Source organism: Protopterus annectens, chromosome 2.part0 (genome assembly GCF_019279795.1).
Source record: "Protopterus annectens isolate FY-2018-M chromosome 2.part0, PAN1.0, whole genome shotgun sequence".
Classification (NCBI taxonomy): Eukaryota; Metazoa; Chordata; order Ceratodontiformes; family Protopteridae; genus Protopterus; species Protopterus annectens.
This window is the reverse complement of record NC_056728.1, coordinates 1,568,397,945-1,568,419,151: the sequence shown is the minus strand read 5'-3', so window position 1 is coordinate 1,568,419,151 and position 21,207 is coordinate 1,568,397,945. Positions and strand designations below refer to the sequence as shown.

Sequence of the window (21,207 nt, the reverse complement as noted above, 5' to 3'; positions counted from 1 at the left end):
AAGAATTGTCCTTTGGGAATATGGTAGTTTGTACGATGGAACACTTTAAGTGTTACCAGTTTCTTACATTGAAGAAAGGCACGATGAACCTTTGCAAATAGATTTTCCTTGATCTTTTGCAGTCCCTCCAGTGCTGAATGTCCTTTTTGATACTTTTACTGCAGCTTCTTAGGACCCTCATTATTAGCCTCTTGTTCCTAAGATACCACACAAGTTCTGTAGCTTCTGAAGCTCATACATTTTTGTATACAAGCCCTTCCTGATCCTGCTGTTATTTCTGTAGCCACTGATAAACCATCCAAGTTGCTGCCCTCTTTCAAGCTTTTGCCTTCTGATAAGGATTTTTTTAGTCTGAAAGTCCCTTCCTCAGCCATGTCTTTGTCAGGTCCCACATCTTCCTTTAGTTCTTCAGCATAAGGTGGTACAAGGAACCATCCAGTCTGCTCATTGTCTCAGCAGGGAACATGTTTTTATTCCAGGATGTTTTTGGTTTCCAGGAAGGAGAGGTCATGAAGGCCCATTCTAGACCTGTGTCTTAACACCTTTCTCAAGGTTCCCTTTTTCAAGATGTTGTCTCATCCGACACTTTTCCTTCTGTTGCTTCTTGAAGTTTTTCTGGTATCCCTGCTTTTGAAGGACCCTTACCTTCATATTCCTATTAGGCGTGTATTCAGCAATTTTTTACACTTATCCTTTTCTTCCTCTCATCAGTTCTGTGCTTTGTCGTTTGTTCTTTCTACTTCTTTGAATGTCTTTACCAAATGTCTGGACACTGTGGTAGCCTTCTGCAAACTTAAAGAAATTCAGATATTCCCTTACTTGGGGACAAACAAAAAAAATCCCTCTGTCAGCATTCCCTGCTTCAGTATCTATACTTCGCCATTCTTCTATACAGTGTGGAGATCACCCTCTATCTCAAAAACGTCTATGTTGACCCTCTCAGGACCAAGTATTCCTGGGTTGCAGGATTGAGACTGTTTCAATGTTGGCTTGCCTTCCACCTCCCAAGGTCGCTCCTTTGACTGCTTATTTCCAGTCTCTTTTACCTCTTCTAGACCTTTCTGCAAGGAATTTCTCTGTGTTCTGGGGTGTATGGCATCTACCATTCCCATGGTTCCCTTTGCCAAACTCCACACGAGTAACTTTCAGTGGTGTCTTAGGACTGTTTGGCTCCAGTACTGCCATCCTCTGACATACCTGGTTCCTCTCTTGTCTTGTCTCAAGCTAAGACTCAGCAAGTGGATTCACCAAATTTCCCCTGAATCCAGGTCAGCCTTTTCAGGTTCCTCTCCCTACTCAGGTGCTGTACAGGAATGCTTCTGATCAAGGTTGGTGAAACTTCTACACCAACCTCAGAGTCCAGAGTCTTTGGTCCCATCAACAACTAGCAGACCCTTTCAACACAAAGGAGATGAGGACACTGCTTCTTGGTTTCTAGGTCTTTTCACTCCTTTTGGGTTCCAGGTCCTTTAAAGGTTTTTACAGACAATACTACAGTTATGTAGTACATCAACAAACAAGGGGGCACAAAATCTTACCACCTTTGCGGCCTGGGTCTTCAGGCTTGGGATTTTGCAGTCTGCTATCATTTGGTTCTTCGGGTGGTGTACATTCTTTCAGAACACAATCTTGTGGGTCCAGGACAAATCCTCATGAATGGATGCTTCATGGGGAGGTGTTTCTGGACACTACATTGGTAGGTTACACTTCAAGTAGATCTTTTGCCTCCCCTGTGAAGACACCACCTCCAGTTCAGTTTGAGTGCCAAAGTCCCCTCTGGCTTGGAAGGTGAGTGCCATGCCTTTCTTGGAAGGGGATGCTTCTGTATGGCTATCCCCCATATTCCTCTACAACCAAATGTCCGGCACAAGATCATGTGGGACGGGTTCAAAATCTTGCTGGTAACTGCTTTTGGTCCAGACAGCACTGGTTCCTCCTTCTATTTCATCTAGCCAGAGGCGGTTATGACAAATTACCTCACAGGATGGATTTTCCCTCACAAGACAAGGGATCGCTTATTCACCCTCACTTACCTACCCTTCAGTTGACACTGGGTGATTGAGTTTTGATTCCTGTTAGTCACCAATTTTCTGAGGATGTACTTTGGGTTTTGCTAGAGGCCAGAAAATCCTGTGACTTGAGGAGATTTTCCTATTTGGTGTCTCAAGCATTACCTGGACCCTTTTTCTATAGGTATTCCTGCGGGCCTTTTCTTTTTTGAGTGAATTTGTTCAGTTTTGGATTAGCATATTTGTCTCTTACATTTCATTTGTTAGCCATTTCCACCTGTCTGCCTCTGAATCCACCACTGGCTTGTAGGTTTGAAGTCAAACAATTTCTGAACGGCATCCTTCATGTTTAGCCTCTTGGTACCTTAATTTTGTTGAGAAATTCTGCCCCTTTTTGAACCTGCAGTTTCCTCTTCTCTACAACACTGTACTTGGAAGACTGTATTGCTGGTGGCTCTTAGCTCTGCCAAGAGGACCTCTTAACTTCAAGCATTCAGGGCAATTCCATCTTTTTTGTTTTTTCACAAGGATAGGGTGTTTCTTTTGTGCCCAAGGTGGTTAATGATTTGCCCTTGAACCAGTCTATTCATATTCCTTCTTTTTTCCCCTTTTCCACAGAATCTTAGTGGAAGGGTTCTGCACATCTTAGATTTACATAGATAGCACCGATAGATATTGTTAGACAAGACAAAACATATCCAGAAATATGAGCAGTTTTTTGTCTCCTTTCATGCCAGGATTGTGTTTGGCAGTGTTTAAGCAGACCATCTCCTTCTGGGTTTGTAAGGCCATTTCTTCTTGCTATTCTTTTCATGGCAAGCAGTTTTCTTTTGTTTGTGCTCATTCTACCAAGACAGTGGCCTCTTTTGGTGCTTTTTCAAGGGTTGGGATACTAGATCCATCTTAGAAGCTGCTACTTTGTCTTCTGTTCACAGTTTCATCAAACTTTACAAGTTGGATGTCATTTCTAGGGCCATGGTGTGTTTTGCCATAACCAACCATCATGGGTTTTCGGAGGTCTCTTCTGTGGCTTCCTCCTCCTCCCCCAATTTCCAATAGTTTTTGTATTCCAACTGTGAAGAATACTACAGCAGTGATAAGGAAAGACATAGTACAATTGTGTAAGGTCATAGCCTAACAGTAAATGTTCTGTCTCTCACTGTTACAGTATTTTGTCCCTCCCTTCTACCACTTCTTGCTTTCTGTTGCTTTCCTTCTGGCCGAGTACATCCCTTCCTTGGATGTACATATTATTGCTTCCCTCTATGGTTGCTGTGGTTCTTCTGGGCACTTCATTTTTGAGAATTATGACTTCATGTGCCACAGATTTACCTTACACCTTGCACTTAAGACATGCATCTGATGTACAGCACACAAAAGATGTTAAGGCTTGGTATGATGGCCAGACATTTAGCTATCCTCAGCAGGATGTCCCAAGGGTGAAGAATACTGCAACAGTGAGGATCTACTGTTATGGTCAACATTGTACACAACTGTACTTTTCCCATGGTTTGCCTATATCAGACATGGTACCTTGATCTGCTTCAACCTTGACAATGTCCCTTATTTGATTGATTTTGGTGTCAGATCTTGAGGGGTCTCATAGCCGAGAGGCTGATGTCAGTGCACTGTGTTCAGGGTTGAATATGGGACTTTCTAATCTGTCCCTCCCTGTAGAAACATCTGCTGTGGATCCGCACGTCTCCAGTGCTTGCCTTGGAGTCAGTTCGGATCTCAGGAGGTACCTCTTTGTTTACTTGGGATTTTAGGGAGTCTCTCTTCAAATCTGGTTTCAGCTTAGACTTCTAACTTCGACAGTCCCCTTTTTGCTTCATCCTGTTCAACAGGGACAGTTACCTCCCTTACATCTGGAGGAAACTCATGAGGTGAGGCCCTCTTCTGCTTCCAAGCCTTCCCCAGAGTCCCCCCACCACTGAGGGACATAGGATGCATTTTTGCAAGAGGAGGCATTTGTACCTCCCTCAGAAGTCCCACACCAAGATACTAATTTTGAGAAAGAGGATGGTTCCCCAAGATCCCCTTTGGAACATGTGCTTTGGAGACGTACTGGAATTATTGAGACATCGAGGGGAACTGTCCAGAGATGCACCTCGTAGGAAGAATCATTATTCCTTGAGGCTTTCAGAGCTGGCTCATCTTTTTCCTGGGTGGTGTCGCCTGCTGACAAGTTGATTGATTGATTTGGTATTGCAGTAGGCATGGAAGGAGCTGGATGTGGTGGAGCATTTCCAACAAAAACCTCATAAGATCTTGGTTTCCTTGAGGGACTGCATTGGAGCAAGAGTCCCGCTGTAGATGCCATTGTGGTTGCAGCGGCCACTAAGATAGAGCTGTCTGAAGAGAACTCGACTGTCCCTCCTCTAGCAGTGAGTCTGAAGCTTTGGATGGGTTTGGAAAGTGGACTTGCATTTTTGCCTGTTTGTGTTACATGCACTGATGTATTTTGCTCATTTAACCACTTTCTAGAGAGACTTTAGTATGGAACTGTCCGAGTCTCTCTCGGATGCCTTTCCTGCAGATGTCTGCAAGACCATGAAGACTCAGCTCACTACCTTGCAGTCTATATCAAATGTGTCTATACACATTCTATCAAAGGTGGATGGTGGCACTTTCTGAGTAGCAGGCACCAGCATTGCTTTATGTCAACACTCCTGGATGCATGTGTCTGACTTTGCAGAGAAATTCAAAATGTCCTTTTCAAATGCACCTTATGATGAATCATTTCTCTGTGGAGCCAAAGTTAAACACTTGCCAGAGGTGAACAAAAGGGCATAAGCCTGTCTGTTATGGGCATCTGGTTTTCCACCCTCTCATAGATTGTTCTGGAACCAAGAGGGCTATGGTTCCTTTAGATTCTGGGATATAGGTAGACAGTTGTGGTTCTACAAATTTTAGGGCTCTGATTATGGCACTTCTGGAGATAGACCAGCCTCTGGGGCCTGCCTTGCTATGATCTTTTTGATACCCTCACAATGCTAAGTGCAGCAGCTTTTTTACCCTGATACTTCAGGAAGGAAAGTTGCAGAAGGATACTTTGATCCATACTCAGACAAGTCCTGTCTTCCTAAGGTGGCTTTGGAACCTGCTCTAAATCAGGCAATTAATTTGCCAATTTTCTTTCCTAATTTTTCAAGCAAAGGAGACAATATCTTGCATTTATCGAATGCTCATTTTATTTACATCATGACAAGAATTTTTGGAAATCTAATAATACTTTATTTTTCTAAGGCTAAATTGCGAGATAATGTATCCATGGTCACGCACTCCAGGTGGCTATCAGATTGTATTTGCTTTGTCTACAAAGCCAGCAAACAGTCTTTACGTCACAAACCTAAATCTCATTCTACTGATGTAGTTGCAATGTCTGCAACTTTCTTTCCTAGAGGGCCCATTGACATTTGTGGTGCAGCTACTTTTTCTAATGCTGGACCTGCAGTGTTGGTCCTGGGATTCATTTGGATCCATCATTCTCCAAGATATCCTTCCATGAGGCCTTCTGGAATTCTTAGCAGCTGGGGACTCTCCCAGTAGTTGAGATGACTGGGAAAGACAACATCAGTTACGAAAGTTATGTACTCACCATAACACTGTATCCATAGTGATGTTTTCTGTCCATCTCCGCCTTCCCTCCTTCCTTACCCCTTCTATGTTGTCACATGTGTGGCTCTCAATTGACTGTCTGGGACCTGTCCAGAGCTTTGTATTTTTTACAGTGTGGGACTCATTGTTTGCATCCGATATAATTTTCTCTCTTTTTTTATATAGTATAGGCATGTCTCCTTGGTACTGGTAGGCAAACTCAATCTGAGGAACTGTGAGTATGGTAAAGAATTATGAGTAGAGAGGAGGAGCCCGAGTCTTGGATATAAGAGTCTAAACTTTGATGGTTCCAGATCTGATGTACCCAATGGTTGAGAAGGACAGAAGACAATATAGATCTAGCTTTATTGTGAGTGCATAACTTTTGATGTGATGTCTTATCTCACCTTCATTCTGTACTTGTTGGGTTCGGAACCGATCCTCTGTTCCAACTCGGCCCTATACAAAACCTCGAGGTCTTCAACTAGCTCGTGGTTGACACCCTATCCCACGATGCTCTAGGAAACTTCCCAGATCTCGTTTGCCACTAAACATAATTGGGTGCTTCACACTTGCTCTGGCTAAGTGAATTCTTTCCAATTGTTTTTTCTTGTTAAAATTGCTAGTTTTTTTTCTCCCTTTGGGATTAGTTAACCTTTAAGCAGTTTTCCTGTGGTTACTACCTTGTTGATAGATGGCTGCCGTTTATTTCAAGGCCTACTCTATCCCGGCTTTCCCTTAGCATGTGTTTAAAATAATTTCTTGACAAGCTTGTTGTTAGAGAGCTGTTTAAAGTTAATTAAAGGGCTGTTTAGCCCATTTAAGTTAGAGGGCTTTTACCCTTAGTGTGTTTTTAGATAATTCTTGTTAAGCTCGTTTGTTAAAGAGCTGTTATATTTTAGTTGATTTTCTCTTTAATTAAGCTAGCTCGTTTAAGTTAGAGGGCTTTTCCCTTAGTGTGTTTAGTCTTTTATATATAGTAGTTGTAGTGCTGACTTGTTTTTTTGCTGTTAAGATGTCAAAACAGCCCAAAGATGCTAAACCCTCAGGTTTTAAGAAATGTACAAAATGCAGTCAGAAAATGTCTGTGACTGACAGTCATACTGTGTGTGTGTACTGCCTTGGAGCCGTACACCGCCAATAATCTTGTGCCATTTGCCATTCCTTTAGCCAGAGGGTTCTTCCTGAAAGGAAGAATAAGTTGATTCTTATCGGGTTATTGAAGACTTCCTTTTCAGAAGCTATAGGAGAAGGTCAGAGTCCTTCCAAACAGACCTCTTCCCCTTCTTCAAAATCTGAAAGATCAGGTAAAGGATCTTCTGCTTCATCGAGACTCTGTCTGAGCCGGCTAAAAAGTTCAAAAAATATCCTCATCAGACCAGAAGCCTGTCGGACCCGAGAAGCCTTCCACCTCGGCTCCTTCAATGTCGAAACCGTTGGTTTCAAGTTCAGAGCTGGTCCCCAGAACTGGAACCGGTTTCTCCAACGTTGAGACCCCCAATCCTACAAGGTTCCAGATCTCCTGCTCCCTCCACTCAATCCTCCAGAAGCCTTTCAGATGATGATGTGGATCACATAGTGCGGTGACTTTTGAGGATACCGTGGCTTGCCAAACTTTTGTCATAGCCAACCCAGAGGGTTTCAAAACCCACTAAGCCTGCCCTGTCACTATCGATTCTTCCATGATCTGACTCGGGACTTCGAAGCCGGAATGTATGGATTTGATCATAGTGGAACCTTCAGAGCTAAGACCTATTCTAGGATCTTCGGCCCCAACTACAACAGCTTCGGTTCCATCTGAACTTGGGAGTTTAGGAGCCGATGCTCTCCGGTTGAGTCTGGGGAGGACAATCGGACATTTTTCAGATCCAAACTTTTCTCTCAGGGCCTTGGCACGGGTGGGCTCGGCTCCTACATCAGCCTCGGAGTCGACCCCCCCCCCCCCGGTTTGGGGCATGCCTTCCGATTCTTCAGAGCCAGGAGCTTCCTCGGATCAGTGGCGGGGGGGGGGCTTTGAAGTGATGAGAGCACTGTCCCCACGGGCAGCTCCACTCTCTGGTCCAATCATTCCTACCCAAAAGGCACCACTGCATCCACAGAGACACTGAGACTCTAGTCCTCAGGATGCCCCATTGTGTGAAACCCTCTTTTCCGAAACCTCTCCAGAATATCCCTCTGAAGAGGTCCCTTATAGGAGACTATGTAAGAGGAAGCATTTGGGCTCTCCAGAGGAGTCAGTCAGATCTGACACAGACCTTGATGAGTCAGAAGGGTCCCCACGGTCACCCTCTGAGGATGTCTCGTTTGCAGACATCCTAGAAGTACTTAAGCAGAGAGGTGGCTGGAAGCCTATCAACCCTTCTGAAAGGAGTCTGTCCACCTGAAGGTCTTTGGGTCTCCCACTTCCACCATTTGGATGTCTCTGCCTTTTGATGAACTGATGGACCTAGTTTGTCGAAAGGCATGGGAGTCTCCAGACTCAGTGGAGCATGTCCCTAGGAGGCCAAATAAATTCATTACATCCCCCACTGATAAAAACGTCATTACAAAAGGTGTCCCAGTAGATGTTATGGTGGTGGCGGCTGCGGTCACCAAAAAGGAACTGTCAGGGACGTCTTGTTCTGTCCATCCACCGAACAGAGCCTCGTACGATGGACAGATACAGAAAGCGCACCTTTTCTTCAGCAACTTTTGTGCTCGGGTACCTGAATTATATCACCTGTTTTACCAGATTGCAGAGAGATTTCCTGAAGGAACTAGGAGATGCTCTCGGGGGTTCAGTAGCTGAGGGGGGTAACAGAAAAATTTTCTTCCCATCTCACCACCTTGAATTCAGTGGTAAACTCCTCCCTGAGACTCATTTCTTATGCAGCTGATGGAGTGAGTAGGGCAGCAGGTTCAGGAATTTCCCTAAGGAGGCATTCCTGGATGCACTTATGTGACTTGCGGAGCCCTTTAAATCTTCCTTTCTTAATGCCCCTTTCGATGGCTCATCTTTGTTCAGGCCTAAAGTCAAAGACACACTAACCAGGTGTGAACAAGAAGGAAAAAAACTCTGCCGTAGGAGTCCATTTTTCCCTGCCTTCTAGACTTTATTCAAAAGGTCAAAAGGGAGGAAAAATGTGGTTTTGAAAATCCCAGTGTTTTTTTTCAGGACATACATGGTGAGTTTTCCCGTAGGGGCAGAGGGGGAATTAGTAATGCAAGGCACCGACCATGTGGCAGAGGGGATCCGCAAAATCAGTGTGACAGGGGACTTCTTTGGCAAGCCCTTCCAGCGCTCCTGAAAGGAGGCCTGCCTGTCCATCTCTGGAGGCAGTTGGGAATTGCTTATCTTTGTGCCCAGAAACCTGGCTAAAAATAAAAGACAAATGGGTACAAAGCATCGTATCCAGAGGTTACTCCATACACTTTTCTTTCCCCCATCCCAAACATAAAAATTATCCCGGACATTCCACCCAGTCAAAGGGAATAAGCAACTCTAGAAATACAAAAGTTGCTAGACAAAAGAGTCATCCAAACAGTCCCCGCAGACCAAACAGGATCCGAAACCTACTCAAGATTCTTTTTAGTTCCAAAGAAAACAAGGGACTGGAGACCCATCCTGGATCTCAGCAAATTAAACAAATCAATAAAAAAGGCAGATGGTAACACTGCAGTCAGTACTCCCCTTTCTGGGACAAGATGATTGGATGTGTTCTATAGACCTCCAGGATGCGTACTACCACATAAAAATGGATAGGCGATCCAGAAGTTATTTGCGCTTTTGGCTGGGAGCCACTCACTACCAGTTTCAAGCTCTGCCCTTTGGTCTCACTACAGCCCCCAGTGTGTTCAAATGTATGGCAGTAGTCATGGCTCATCTGAGACGTATAGGGTTTTGAGTGTTTCCGTACCTAGACGACTGGCTCCTAACTGCCATCACCAATCATCTACTAATAAAAGCAAGGAGCACCACACTAAAGCTCTGTTCTCATTTAGGGATCAGAATAAATTGCGAAAAATCTGCCTTATTGCCATCTCAATGTATCATTTTTATAGGAGAACACTTAGATACTACACAAATAATGGTAAAGCTTCCCCCAGAAAGGGTACAAGTCCTTCAGCATCAGGTCATAAACCTACTTTTCAAGAGGAAGGTTCAAGCAAGAACAGTCCTGAAAGTATTAAGGACCATGGCAGCAGCAGTAAACTTGATTCCATTGGCACGGCTCCACATGAGGATTCTACATTGGCTGCTGTTCACTCAGTGGTCCATGCAGGAACTACCCATGTCCCACCAAATCATAACAAAATCTTGCAGGAAAGGCCTTCGTTGGTGGCTTCACTCCACTCATGCGACTTTAGGTTGTCCCTTTGTTCTTCCGCAGCCTTTAGCCACAGTGACCACAAACACTTCCCAGTAGGGTGAGGGGGGCATTATCAGGGAAGGACAGTCCATGGCACTTGGCAGGATCACGAGGCCTACTTGCACATTGATGTCCTAGAGATCAGTGGTGCTTTTAGAGTTGCAAGCCATTCCAAGACTCTCTTCTGTTAGGAAGTATTGCATTACAAACAGACAACAATGTCGGTCGCGTGGTATATAAACAAACAAGGAGGAACCAGATCTTACCCCCTTTGTCGGAGGCCCTGAGAGTATGGCAGTTTGCGGCCTCCTCCCAATGCTTTCTGATAGCAATGCATGTCCTGGGGAAATCCACCATGATAGTGGACAAACTCAGCAGGGTGATTCTGATGCCTCACAAGTGGTCCCCAAAACAAGAGATGGCGCAAATGATTTTCCACAAATGGGTCCAGCCTTGTTGCGATTTTTTGCCACGTCCATGAACGCCAAATGCAGCAGCTATCTTGCCCTAATCCCCCCCTTCGGGGGAATCACCAAGGGATGCACTTGTACATGATTGGCCTCTGGGTCTCCTCTATGCCTTCCCATTGATACCCAAAGTTCTTCAGAAAGCCAGCGATTTGGGAAGGACCTTGATACTTGTCACTCCTTACTGGCCTCATCAAATCTGGTTTACCTTACTTTGGCCTCATCTGCAGGAGGAGCCTTGGATTCTGGACTCTGTTCCAGACCTTCTGACTCGTGCATTGGGAATGCACCATCCATCTCTTCAAACCGTCAAGTTGACAGCCTGACCGCTCCGATTCTAAACGTAGCCAGGCTACCTGACCTTTCCCCTTCAATGAAGCATATCTTTATTTCATCTCATAAGGCTTCAATGACAAAATTGTACATCAGCAAATGGAAGAGATTTTCCTCCTGGGCCTTTAGTAATCATATTGATCCTTTCTCTGTCCCTATACCTTCCATACTGGAGTTCTTGGCAAAACTATTTCATGAGGGGGTGCGGCTGCAGCTACCATTCATGTTCAATTAGCAGCGATCTCAAACTTTTGTATAGGTGAATTGGGGGCGAACGTGATGTCCCACAGACTTCGCAAAGCTTTCCTGAGGGGAACCATTCTATTAAGACCACCCATTAAACCACCTCTAGCACTATGGGACCTGAATTTTGTGTTGTCCTGTATGATTCTTCCCCCTTTTGAGCCTGCATCATCCTGTGATCTGAAGTTTTTGACCTGGAGGACAACTATTTTAATAGCTATCACTTCAGCGAGGAGAGTTTCGGAGTTACAAGCATTGTCTATTAAACCCCCCTATATGCTCTTCCACAAAGACAGAGTGTCTCTACGAACAAACCCGTCCTTTCTACCTAAAGTATGTTCCGAATCTAACTTAAACCAATCCATAGACTTGCCATGTTTTTTCCCCCAGCTATGGCAGTAAGACAGAATATATGCTACATCAACTAGATGTACATAGACAATTATGTTTCTACTTGCATAGAACGAAGGACTTTAGAAAGACTGACCAATTGTTTGTGTCCTTCACAGACTACAAGAAAGGTGCTCCACTTACTAAGATCACTCTTTCCAGATGGCTATCAGATTGTATTACATTCACCTACAAATCTCAGAACAAACAACTTCCCGACAAAGTAAGAGGTAATTCTATCAGAGCTATAGCTACCTCTTCTGTCTTTTGGGCTAAACTGACGATTGATACTGTTTGTACTGCAGCAACATGGCCAAGGCCTCGTAAATGTATTACTCATTACAATGTTGATTTGTCCTCCAGGGACGGGGCCTCTTTTGGGTCCACTGTTCTGAAGAATATTCTCCCTTGAGTCACCCAAGAAAGATGGTGCTAGGGACGCTGTCCCAACCAGTAGAGAATGAAGGCAAAATAGGGCAACATCACATAAAGTAGTTATGTACTCACCATAACGTTCCATGTGTATTGTCCAGCTCACCTTCATTCTTGCTTCCCACCCTCCTTCCCCCAGCCTTTGGCTTTTGGAGTACCGAGTTGATTCATTTGGTGACTAAGGTTCTCTGACTTTCTTCATAGCTCTTAAAGTAGTAAGTTTATTTATGTACTTGTATTATTATACCAGCAAACAAGATCTGGGGAGTTTCCTAGAGCATCATGGGATTAGGGTATCAACCACAAGCTAGTTTAAGACCTCAAGCTTTTGTATAAGGCCGAGTCGGACTCAAGGTTCGGTTCCGAACCCAACCAGTACAGAATGAAGGCGAGATAGACAACACATATGGAATGTTATGGTGAGTACATAGCTTCTTTTTTCTGTCTTGACAAAATTTATCAGAAAAACTGAACTGTTTGCTTCCTTTCAAGATAGGAAGCGTAGTAATTATTTCTCAAAGTAAACCATTTCTAAACGAATTGCCATGACTGTTTCTTTTTATTATTCCTCCTGGGGGAGATCTCCTTCAGATCAGGTTAAAGCTGATGTCTCGTGGATTTGCATCCACAATTTTTTTTCGAAGGTCTGGACTCTAGATTTATTTGAAAAGCAACTACCTGGCTCATCCTTCCACACCTTTACTAAATACTATAAGATAGATGCGTTTTCCAGATGTAGGACTTTGCCAGATCTGAACTTCATTAAATTCTGGACTCCAGTTCCTCTACTCCCCTCCCCCCATTCTTTTTAATAAGCTTTGAGAATCTTCCCGTATGTAGTGAATATCGCAACAGGAATCAAGAAAGATATCGCAGTTGTGTAAGAACTTACCATGACAGTAGATGTTCATTTGGATCACTGTTAAAGTATGAGCTCCTACCCTCATTCTTTGTATTGTGTATGTGTGTGTGTGTGTGTGTGTGTGTGAGTGTGTGTGTGTATATATATATATATATATATATATATATATATATATATTTTTTGGTTTATTGTTGGGTTATCATTGCTCTTTTGCCTGTACACTTTGGGTCTGTGGTAAGAAACAACTCTTTAGGCTTCTTGTGCCTGTATATCCCTTAAATACCGATTTGCATTCTCATGCATGAGACATACATCAGACATATTGGGAAACTGGAAGATGCCTAAGTTTTGGTATACTGGCCAGTTGTTCTGTATACTTGATAGGATACTTTCTTTAGCAGTGATATCGCCGCATAGGTAGTGAATGCTGTAACTGAGTCAGATACCTACTGTTATGCTAAGTTCTTACGCAACTATAAATTAGTTGGTCTTTTCACAGGGATTGGATGTCTCACAGGACTAATCCACTACTACTCCCAAGAGTGGATGTTCTTCATCTCACATTGCTGCAGTCCTTACACTTGGGTAGTCCGCTGTCCTCGGTCGGCCCGAATATCAAAGTATAAGGCTGACGTCGGTCAAGGCGCATTAGACTGACATCAGGACGTCAGGGTACAAATGCGCATGACCGACGTCATATCCTCAGTCTTTTTTGCCGCATGGTCCGATGCAGAAGCAGCGTTGCAAGTGCCGTTCGGCGTTCTGAAATTTTTCGAATTCGGAGTTTCAGACCGAGTCAAAGTTGGCTAAGTACCCGTTGGGGAATATTTTAGTTTTTCTTGCCTCAGTGGTTTACCGGATGTCAGAAAAAGTGAATAACTGTATTTCTTGTGGGAAACAGATACCGCATAGAGATTATCATACTTTGTGTATTCCTTGTTTAGGGCCTGAGCACGGCGTTGTTGGGTGTCGCTTTGTGCTAGATTCAATAAGCGCACTATTAAGAGAAGGTTAGATTGTGCCAGGTTAGTCTTGAAGCGGTGCAATTATAATATGCCGTCGGATGCTCCGGCGTCCGCTTCTTCAAGAAGCGCAAGGATAAAGCAGCTAAGCCCAGGCAAGAAGAGTCGTCCGTGCGGACGCCGGTTCTTTAGAGGTGTCGGTGGAGCCGGTGGTTCCGCCGGAGGTTTCTCTGGAGTCCCAGGGGGAGACTTTGTTATTGCAGGATGTGGCTTCTCAGGAGGCAGGTCAGGCTGAAGGGGCTTCTCAGGTTACTGTACTCCCCTCCCTTCCTAGGGTGGTTAGGCCCTCTCCTTCTGTTTCCAAGGCTTCTCCCAGAGGCAGGCCAGGTTTAGCTTCAGTTGGTGTCACTCCTAGTTCTTCAGGATCTGTGCCCAAGAAGCATATGCTTAAAATGGCAGAAGATTTGATTACTTTGATTAGAGGTTCTTTGCCCCCTCCTGATAAGAGACCTAGGGTGGAACCTGAGTTGGGGAGTTTTGAGCAGGCTTCGGATGTTTCAGAGTCTTCGGCTGAAGACTTGCAGGAGTATTCTCCTTATTCTGATTCTGATGTGGATGATTCTACTCCTCCTGCTTCTCCTCCTGAGGATTTTTCTTTTCAGAGACTCTTCATTCCATGAGGGAGCATTTTAAGTGGGAAGGTCAGGACTTCTCTGATTCCAGGAAAAGGCTTAGGGAATCTTTGTAATTACCCCAGCATAGGCCTTTGGCTATACCTCCTGTTCTGGATGTTGTGGAAGATGTGTTTGCAGAGGCTTCTCTTAATCCTGATTCTTTGCCTCCTGCTCCTGTTAAACCGGTTAGGTATTACAGGGTGCCTGAAGCTCATAAGTATCTTTTTAAGAGTCCTAGGGCGGACCCAGAAACTGTTAGTCAGGGGCCTAAGGGTGTTAAGGCTTCTGTTGTTAAAAATCCGGTTCCTCCAGATAAAGAGGCCAGGGCCTTGGATAGATGGGGAAAGAAAGTCTATACTTCTTCCACCCTAGCTATGAGGGCTTTGAATTGCCAGTTTCACATGTTGAAATACCAAAACTATCTACTTTCTCAATTGAAGTCTAAGGTAGATGCTCTGGCGGAAGGTATTGAGTGTAAAGAGTTACAAGATTTAGTACATGTTTCTGAACAGGTGGGTAAGCATTCTTTGCAGTGTGGTTTTGATGCTGTACAGGCCTCGTCTAGGGTGGCTGCCACTGGGTCAGTTCTTCGCAGGCACGCCTGGCTGAGGGATCAGAATTTATCTGACCATGTTAAGACAAGGATTTTAGATGCTCCTTTACAATCTGATGTGTTGTTTGGTTCACCTGTTGAGGCAGTCTTAAAGAAAATGGAAGACAAGGCTAAGTCTATGCAGACTGTTAAAGATTTTTTGCAGGTTCAGCCTCCGAAGTTTAGTAGAAATTGGCCTACCAAGGGGTGGATGTATCCTTCTTATGATTCCCAGTCTAGGGGTAGATCTAGACGTGGTAGGGGCAGAGCTCAGGGCTCTTTCAGGCCTAGAACAGGGAGTTCACCTGCACAGTCTTCGGTGAGGGCAGGGGTCAGTCCTTTCGTAAACAGACCCAATGACCTACCTTTTCAGCTGCCAGAGCCTTCTCGTCTGGCAGCACCTTTGGGAGGAAGGTTGGCACTTTTCAAGGAAAATTGGAGTTTAATTACCCAAGACAGATGGGTATTGGATATCATACACCAAGGTTACAGGTTTTATTTCCATACCTTGCCTCCTTTCAAAGGCATGCCAGACGTTCCTCCTCAGCAAAGAATAGAGGCTCACAAACAAATTTCTCTGCTACTTCAAATAGGGGCCATACAGCCGGTCCCTATGCCAGAAGTGGGCCTAGGATTTTATTCTCGCCTGTTCCTAGTACCAAAGAAGGGGAACACGTGGAGACCAATTTTGGATTTATCTATCCTCAACACTTATCTGGACATTCCCAAGTTCAAAATGTTGACGTTACAACAGCTTTTACCTCTGCTGGGCAAAGATCATTGGATGGTAACTTTGGATCTCAAGGAGGCTTACCTTCATGTTCCTATCAGACTGAGTTGCAGGAAGTATCTGCGTTTTTGGGCTGGGACTTCTCATTATCAGTTCTCTGCATTGCCCTTTGGCTTATCTACTCCGGGCAGAGTGTTCACGAAAGTTCTGGCTCCAGTGATAGCTTTCTTCAGGCTAAAAGGAATACAGATCTATCCTTATTTGGACGATTGCCTGATTCTGGCTCAAGGAAGGACGAGCTTCTTCATCATTTGGAATATGTGATAGCAGTGCTAAGATGCCTGGGGTATTCTGTGAACGAAATAAAGTCCAGTCTAGTACCCTCTCAGGACATGTGCTTTCTGGGTGTAAGACTGAATACAGCATCCCAGATGGCCTTTTTGACCCCGGACAAACAAAAGAATCTTTCCCTTTACTTTCATCAATTGTCTCATCAGTCCAGGCTGACTGCAAGGACAGTCCTTCAAGCCTTAGGGTTCATGGCATCTTGTATTCTGGTGCTTCCCAATGCCAAACTGCATATGAGGAAGCTACAATGGTATCTCAAAAATGTATGGACACAGCACTGCCAGGATCTGGACACTGTCATTCAGATAATACCTTGCATTCAAAAGGAGTTTTTGTGGTGGGCTCAGGAATGTCACCTAAACAAGGGACTCTCTGTGACCCGGCCAGAGGCGAGTCAGATTCTAACGACAGATGTCTCAGACAAAGCTTGGGAGCTCATCTAAATGGAAAGTGGATACAAGACAAGTGGCCTGCCAGACTACAACATCTACATATCAACTTGAAGGAGATGTTAGCAGTCCAGTTTGCATTAATAGCTTTCAAGGATTTACTTCTTCCAGGGCAGGTGTTGATTCTAACAGACAACACAACTGTCATGTGGTACATCAACAAGCAAGGGGGAACGCATTCTTATCCTCTATGCAGGCAAGCAATGATTTTGTGGGAGACTGCTCTCAGTTTACAGCTAAATCTTCAGGCAAGGTTTCTGCCGGGAGCACAGAACTCCTTAGCAGATGTGTTGAGCAGACGAATTATGGATCCCCACGAGTGGAAATTGGATCCTCATGTATTTCAGAAATTGAGTGTGTCATGGGGAACTCCAGATATAGATCTGTTCGCTTCTCCACTAAACCACCAGCTGCCAAAGTTTTGCATGAAAAGGTTTCATCCCACAGCTTGGAAAGTGGATGCTCTTTCTTTCAATTGGAGCAATCTTCATGTGTATGCCTTTCCACCTCTGCCTCTTCTCCCAAAGGTACTTCTAAAGGTCAGACAGGACAAGCCAAAGATGATTTTAATAGCTCCAGATTGGCCTCGACAGCACTGGTACCCATTACTGAGAAGTCTGGTACGGGAGCCTCCATGGCCTTTGCCTTCGATTCCACACCTGTTGTCTCAGGAGGACAGTCATTTACTCAATGTCAAGCTTCACTCTCTTCACCTAACAGCCTGGCATATTCTGTTTTGAACCATAGAGGGTCTCAACTTCCACAGCAAGTTTTGAATGTTATTTTGGAAGCTAGAAGGCCTAGTACAAGGAAAGTGTACGCAGATAAATGGAAGAGATTTTTATTTTGGAGTGCAGCAAAGGATTTTGATGTTTCTGAGCCTAATTTAAGTGTGGCTCTTCAATATCTTACTGAGTTACTGGACAAAGGTTTGTCTTTCTCTTCTATTAAGGTTCATGCTGCAGCAATTTCGGCTCACTATGACTGTGACCCACCATTGTTTTCTCATCCTTTGTTCAAGCAATTTCTTAGAGGGGCAAAGAATATAAGACCCCAAGAGCTCCTACTCCTGCTTGGGATCTCAATTTTGTGTTGGAGAAACTTACTCTACAACCTTTTGAGCCTGCAGCTACTACCGAGTTGAAATATTTATCATGGAAGACTGCTTTTTTGTTGGCCATTACCTCTGCAAGAAGGGTTTCTGAATTGCAGGCCCTTATGGCGGTTGAGCCTTTCTTAATTTTCCATAAGGATAGGGTATCTTTACGTACTAATCCTTCCTTTATGCCTAAAGTGGTTTCTAGTGTGGCTTTAAACCAAACTATTCATTTGCCTACTTTTTATGCAAATCCCCAAAATAAAGGGGAAAAGATTTTGCACACTTTAGATGTACACAGGCAGTTGCGATATTATTTGAGCAGAACTAAAGGGTTCAGGCAGTCTCAGCAGTTATTTGTTTCTTTTGCTTTGGGTTCTCAGGGCAAGCCTGTGTCAAAACAAACTATTTCTAAGTGGATTGGGTTTTGCATTGCTTTCTGTTATTCCCATCATGGCAAGGAGATTCCAGCTGGGATTAGGCCTCATTCCACTAGGGCTACTGCCACTTGACAGCTTTTTAAGGGGTGGCAACTAAAGATATTTTGGAGGCAGCTACTTGGAGTTCAGTGCATACTTTCTCTAAGCATTATCACCTTCCACTTTACTCTAAATCTAGGGCTGGTTTTGCCACTGCTATTTTACAGGGCATTTTGGCAGCTCCTGCTTCTTTATAGTTTTGCCATCCTCCCTTACCTCTGCTTTGGGATTCTACCCAAGTGTAAGGACTGCAGCAATGTGAGATGAAGAACATAGTACAGTTTTGTACCTACCATAAATGTAGATGTTCAAGATCCACATTGCTGCAGTCCAATACCCTCCCTCCTTCCCTCTGTAGTTAGAGGCGGTTGTGTGGGTTGGATTGTAAATATTGTGTATATTGTATATATTGTACATATTATTAGTGCAAGGGTGGTTGGTTAGTTGTTTGCTGTCTTTTGGTTTTGACCTTTCTTTTTAGGGTCTTCTGACATCTGGGGCAAGAAAAGACTGAGGATATGACGTCGGTCATGCGCATTTGTACCCTGACGTCCTGATGTCAGTCTAATGCGCCTTGACCGACGTCAGCCTTATACTTTGATATTCGGGCCGACCGAGGACAGCGGACTACCCAAGTGTAAGGACTGCAGCAATGTGGATCTTCGAACATCTACATTTATGGTAGGTACAAAACTGTACTTTTTCAGGTTGTCTGTAAGCTAGTCTGTTCATTGCCCTGTTTTTTTTCCAGGTTAGAAACCTGTGCAGGAGGGAGTTCTTCACACCCCTGGATGTACATTGCTGGCTTAGATTTATGTGAAACAGATGTGAATGAGTTTGACAAGACGGAACAGCTTTTATTGGAGTGGCCAATCAAACCTTTCCGAAGTGGATTGCCAACTGTTTCATCTTTTGCCATTAAATTGTTCCCTTATTAGTTGAAGCTGCAGTCATAGTGGTGTGGCTGTTTCCAGAGCTTGCTTTGAGAATTTCTCCATTCCAGAAATCTCATGCATGTAGACCACTTGATCTCTGTATTACTGTCTTAACCATGTTCAAGAGCTACCTCATGGCTGCTGCTGAGAATTGTATACTAATGACAGTTTAAGATGCGCAAGAATAAATACCTCCCATAAAACGTATTCATAAGCAAAGAAGTACTACTTTCATCTGTCACAATGAATGTCTGACTGATATATTTCACAGTTAACTGTGTATGTTAAAAGTAAGCCAGCTGTATTTAGCAGAACTTTAAGCACTTAATAGTTTTGATAGTGTATGATTTTATTTTTAGAATTATAGCTATTTGCAATGTAAATATTGTTACAAGAGCCAATATGACAGTTTTGTTTCTTTCCTAAGTGAGAACACATTTGGATGGAAAAATTTTACAATGTGTCAAGGTAACTTTTGGTAATCTGGTTGAAAAGCACCCTGAATATGAAAGCTGTGGAAGTTCATTAGCTGCATTTGTAGTTGAAACAGGTAAGACTGATATTCCTACTAAGTGCAGCCTAAAATGCTGCATTAATCTACATGTTATTACTTACATTATTTCAAAATAGGTAGTCTTGTTTACATTATCCATTTGTCCTAAAAGGTGAGGGTACAGGCTGGAATGTTTGCTGAAATGCTTCATTTTTGAGAGCATTTTTCATCCTATTCAGTGGAGATAAGTGCTTCTTTCCCTTATAGTTTTTTCGTAATTTGCAGTTTGCTCACTTTTCTTGCCAGTGTTTTATAGTTTCTCGCCTTTTGCAGCTTTATTAAACTTCTCCATTCCCTGTTGTCCTTGGGTCTTTTCTGCGGCAGGCAGTTCTGCTGTCCACCACATTAAGTACTTTCCCTTCCTTTACTACATACTTAATATTGACAATATAGTCATTTCCTAAAGCCTTAGTGTTGCTGCCTTTCTACTAAGTTCTTTCATAGCATTTGTCAGTGTACTGATTTGATTTGGTTTTGACTGTTGTTTGCATATTTTAGATAGAATAGATAGGGACAAGGAGTCTAGGTTTAAGAAATGTACCAAATGTGGGTGCAAGATCCCCCCGGACACTCGTGACTTTTGTGTCGTGTGCCTGGGGTTGGCTCAGTTATCTGGAAGAAATTAAATACTTTGCTTGCGCACTTTGTTGGAGAGAAGGGACAAACTTTAAGACTAATCACAGCAGAGCAAATAAAACGATATGAAGTAGGAGAAAGGGAAGGAGACTGCAGGAAGATATACCCATGGATATAGGCATTATCCTGCTAAGATTCTCAAAATGGATGTTACACCAGAATTGGCAGGACCTTCTGACTCTGCTCCAAGGGTTGACGTGGTAGCTCCTTTTTATCTAAACATTTCACGTCCTAAGATTTTCCTCAACTCTTTCTTTTAGGTCTTGTGAGTTGACATAGGGCATCAACTTTAATATATGTGGGGCAAAATGATGTAGGTCTTTGTCAAGGCCCATTTAGAACTTGGTATCCTATTTTCTGCCTTGGTCTCAAGAAATGCTAGAGAATAACTATTTCCCTCTTCCTCTACTGCTCCTACCCTAGGCCTGGTCTTGGCACTTTGAATATTGGAGTTAAATGTGGGATATTGTACTGTTCTCAGTGGCACCAACTGTGATTGTTCTATTTATGCAGCACTAAGACCAAGGTCTTCAGGTTAATAGCTTGGTACAGAGATTGTCATTGACACCCTTTGAGTCTTCCGTGTGAAAAGCCTCCTCAGCACCAGCCCTATTTTAGCCTTGACACTTATCATAGGAGGTTACTAGGTTATTGGCCTTGAGGCCCTTATAAGCCTAGCCAAGAGTTTAGCCCATGTTTAAACAAATCATCACATGATGTGTCTGTCCAGCAGGGACAGGGGTGGAATCCCAGGGGTACATTTTCTGTTTCTCATCCAGTTATCCAGGTTGCACTTAAAAAGGGGTAAATAGGTACTCTGCTTGATGTGGAGAGGAAGTCTATTCCATAGATGGGGGAGTCTCTGGGACACAAATATGTCCTGCCAACAAGTCTTGTTAATGTCACAGACTAGGTTGAGGCCGTGTGTGCAGGTTACTCGAGTGAAGCTTGACTTGCGGATATGCAGCAGTCTCATCAAGGTGGGGTCTGTGATCACCTTGTATGCCAGACAGAGGTCACCTCTGAGGAGTCTGTATGAAACTGAGTAGAGGGAGAGGGCATTTAGCC

At 43.8% G+C, this 21,207-nt stretch overlaps 1 protein-coding gene across 6 annotated transcripts in view; it reads left to right on the top strand.

Annotated features, from left to right (window-relative positions):
- Positions 1-21,207, top strand: part of ADAD1 (adenosine deaminase domain containing 1) — a 2,301,686-nt gene that overhangs the window by 1,107,263 nt on the left and 1,173,216 nt on the right. For 5 of the 6 annotated variants that reach the window (XM_044061675.1, XM_044061674.1, XM_044061676.1 and 2 more), the window contains one exon: positions 19,378-19,500. The exons of the other annotated variant lie outside the window; for it this stretch is intronic. In XM_044061675.1, the coding sequence (XP_043917610.1) occupies positions 19,378-19,500 (123 nt within the window). The remainder of the gene's footprint in view (positions 1-19,377; positions 19,501-21,207) is intronic. 6 annotated transcript variants of the gene reach the window in all.